The sequence below is a fragment of the Vollenhovia emeryi genome, unplaced genomic scaffold, assembly GCF_000949405.1.
Source record: "Vollenhovia emeryi isolate VEMERY1.0 unplaced genomic scaffold, V.emery_V1.0 DF939762.1, whole genome shotgun sequence".
Taxonomy (NCBI): Eukaryota; Metazoa; Arthropoda; class Insecta; order Hymenoptera; family Formicidae; genus Vollenhovia; species Vollenhovia emeryi.
The window spans coordinates 14,343-18,069 of NW_011966604.1; the positions used below are offsets into that span (position 1 = coordinate 14,343).

The window sequence follows — 3,727 nt, forward strand, 5'->3', positions numbered from 1 at the left end:
ACTCGCGTCTGTATGTAATTGCGTTTCGGCCGTTGGATTAAATAAACTTAGCAATGGTCGAGAGACCAACTCCCTTTTTATCATCTCGAAAGCATCGATACAACTGGCGTTGAAATCGAACGTCGCGGATTTACGTAACAGTTTGCGGAGTGGCTTTACCTTTAGCGTGAAACCGGGGATGAATTTGCGGAAGTAGTTTGCCAATCCCAAGAACCGTTGGACTTCTACTATTTTTCCTGGCCTTGGAAACGAGCTGATTGCTTGCGTGTGTCTTGGACTCAAAGTTATCGAATTCGGCTTTACTATATAGCCTAAGTATTCTATGGTCGACTTTAGAAAGTGACATCAATATTCAGTTTAAAATCGTACCGTCTCAAGATTGAAATAACTTCGTTTAGGACCTTCAAGTTTGCCTCGACCGTTTCCGTCGCGATCATGATATCGTCCATGTACACTATAACCTTGTCCGCTCTTATGAGGGGCGAAAGTATACTGGCGATTCGCTTTTGAAATTCGGCTGGCGAGTCACAGAATCCGAACGGGAGACAAGTATATTCGAACTGCCCGTCGGGCGTAGCGAATGCGAAATACTTAGTGTCCTCCGCGTGAACCTTAATCTGGTGAAAACCGTCTTTTAAGTCCAGCAACGTGAAAACCGATTTATTGCTTAAATTTGCAATGCAGTCTTCGATTAATGGAAACGGGTACTTTTGTTTGACGACTCTACTATTTAAGGGTCTCAAGTCCACACACAAGCGAATCATTCCGTTTTTCTTTCTAACCGGGACCACCCTTGCGCAATACGGCGAATTACTTTCTTTTATTATTCCGCGCGCTAATAGGCCGTCCGTTATTTCGCGTAGTTGCTTGCGCTCGGCGAATGCGATTCGTCTAGGCGCATACGCGTAGATGGATTCGTCTTTGAGGTGAATCCGTACACTGTAGTCCTCTTGGACTTTATCAATTTTCTTTTTCTCGGCATTGAGCAATAAATCGCGAACCTTCCTGTCGGTTTCCGGGCCGAAGTCTGTATGGATTTCCGCGATACTTTTCTCCCCGTGCGTGTCGCCCTTTGACGAATCAAAGACGTCGCAGGCGAGTATCTGTAGGAGAGACCGTGAGAACAGCTGTTCGTTGCCGTCGGCTGGCTTTGCCGTCGGGCAATAGATTGCTGTGATTCCCTGACTATCGAGGAAATCTCGGCCCACTATTACATCAGTGACAAGTTCGTCGTTTTTTAACACGTGAAGCGTGATTGGAAACGGGTGCGGCACGTCGTGAAACTTAACTGTGGTTTGCAACGAGCCCTCGAGGTCGACCGATTGATTGTTCAATGCCTTATAGGTAAGTAACGGTTTACGCAATATTTTTCTAAATTCTACCAGATAACTATCGACAACCGAAGGTTTTACGAAGGATATAGGACTTCCGGTGTCCACTAACGCGGTTAACCTACAAGAATGGCTATTTAGCTGCTCTATTACTAACGGAACATTTTTTATTTTCAGAGTCCTACCGTCGGGCTGCCCGCACGCCACCGTCTGGTCCTCGGCGATGATCGCTGCCACCGTCGAAGCTGCCGTCGGGGGGGTCGAAACCTCTGGTGAGACTGCTGACGCGGATGCCGCTGCCGGGGTTGCTGACTCTGTCACGGCCGCTGCTGTCGAGGAAGCTGACTCCGTCACGGCCGCCGCTGTCGAGGAAGCTGCCGCTGACGCCGCTGGTGAGCTCCCCTGCTCCTTCCTTTTCAGCTTGTAGCAGTCGGCACGAAGGTGACCCTTCTTGCTGCAGTAATTGCAGACGAGGTCCGTCCTGGGCTGCTTTCCCGATGCCGGGGCCTTGCCGCTGCTTCTGCCGGCTCCTTCCTTCTTCTCCTTCTGCTCCGCCTGGTGCCTCCGATCCGGCTCCGCCGAGATCGACGTGATCTGGTGCATCAGGTCGAGGAATTCGTCCACTGAGGTGCAGGATAGAGCTGCTGCCGTCTCTCTCATTGATCGGCCGCTTATCCCGCTGATCAGCAAGTGAATCATGCTGTCGGTCGACAGGTCAAGACCGTGCATGAGATTTATCTTGTCCATGGCATACTCCAAGAATGTCTCTTTCGAGTACGTCCATTTACGCGCCTCTATTTTTTGCAGCGCCACATGGTACAGTACCTTGCGGGAGAACCTCTTCAGGATGGCTGTCCTGAAGCCGTCCCAGGATTCCAGCATGCTGCCTGACCCTTGGTCGTACCAGCGTTTCGCTGTCTTTGTCAGCTTCGAAGATGCTGCTAACAAGGTAACGTCTCCTATTACCCTATGAATACTAGATACTTGCTCGACTCGTTTTATCCACAGCTGTACGTTTTCGTCTTCCAGGCCTCCGTATTCGGGAATCTGGGATGAGAGCATCGATACAGCATGCGAGGACGAGACCGATGAGAGTGTCGTCTGCGGCGACTGAGTTCCGCTCCGTGGAGATGGCGGTCCGCTTCCCCCTGCTCCGACGTTCCTGACTCCAGGGTCGTTGTAGCTGTGGGTCGCTCCCTCGCGACCGCCGACAGCATCTGCTGCATCCAACAGGTTCTGGGCCTTCTGCGCCTGTAGAATCTGCTGCTGCAGTTGCTGCATTGGCGCGGTGATTGCTGCGACGAGGGCCGTCATCTCCGGCGAGATCTGCTCCGATTGCGAGGGGCGTCTTGGTCCTTTCGGCACCGTCCCCGTGCTTGCCGGGCCTAGATTGTCGGTGCTTGCCGACTTGTGCGCCCACGTCTTTATCGTTGCTTCCAGGTTCGGGTTGAACCTGGTGCGCTCCGCTTGCGCCGTGAGCGCGCTCACTAGGGTCTCTTTATCCTCCGCCACCGGGAGGTGGGCCTTGCGAGCTGCCTCTTTTAGATCCTCGACGGTCATGCCCTCGAATACCGCACGATCCATGCTTGTACAAAATGGAGGCCGTCGTTGAATCTCGTGGCACGTTCGCACTGCGTGCTTCTGGTTCCTCTTTGAGGTCCGTCTGCTGAATCCCCCTTCTGAGATTGTAAGGGATAGGATATCCGGAATAAAGATTACTCACTGAATTTAACGCGACTACTTTATTTCGAATAAACGGGCTTCCTAGCAAGTGAACTAACTCCGGAGAGAAAGTTCGAGCAGGATGGATCTGGGAAAAAGCCTCCGGAGCACCGCGTGCTCCGGTTTTTATTAAAGCGCGTTTCGGTTACGCGCGCACCAGCGCCGCGCTCGGCTGCTACATGATTCACGACCGCGCTTACAGCGCCGTCCGTCTCGCTGCCGCTATCACCTACCGGGTGTGCCGGAGGGTCGGGATCAGTCGGGATGATACTTGTACATGAATATAAGTATCTTACAGTAGATCAAAAGTAGGAAGCGCAAGTAATACAAAGTCTGAAAGATCAAACACAAAAACTGAAGACCGAGGCGCAGCATTTGTAGGACAGGCTGTAGCAGAAACAGCATTCGTCTCTCAAGAAGGTACAAAGGCATGGTACTTAGACTCCGGCGCGAGTCAGCACATGTCACCAATGCGTCCCTGGTTTGTAAAATACGAGAGGTTAGATTCAGTCGTTCCGATAAAAACTGGAAGTGGAAAAATTATTTACGCCACAGGAAGAGGAGAAATAGACATTTACGCATACAATGGAAGTAAGTGGCAGCGCAATTATTTAACTGGGGTTCTACATGTACCTGAGCTAAAGTTTAATTTGTTCTCTCTATCGTCTGCATTG

General features: G+C 51.2%; 1 protein-coding gene across 1 annotated transcript; it reads right to left on the reverse strand.

Moving 5' to 3' along the window:
- Window positions 1–332: 332 nt before the first annotated feature.
- Window positions 333–2,915, reverse strand: LOC105556816. Its single transcript, XM_012003928.1, has one exon. The coding sequence runs from the start codon at window positions 2,913–2,915 to the stop codon at window positions 333–335; it is 2,583 nt and encodes an 860-aa protein (XP_011859318.1).
- Window positions 2,916–3,727: the final 812 nt, after the last annotated feature.

Excerpts from the sequence above, each read along its gene's own strand:
- LOC105556816 (XM_012003928.1), bottom strand. The coding sequence starts at position 2,915 with ATGGATCGTGCGGTATTCGAGGGCATGACCGTCGAGGATCTAAAAGAG.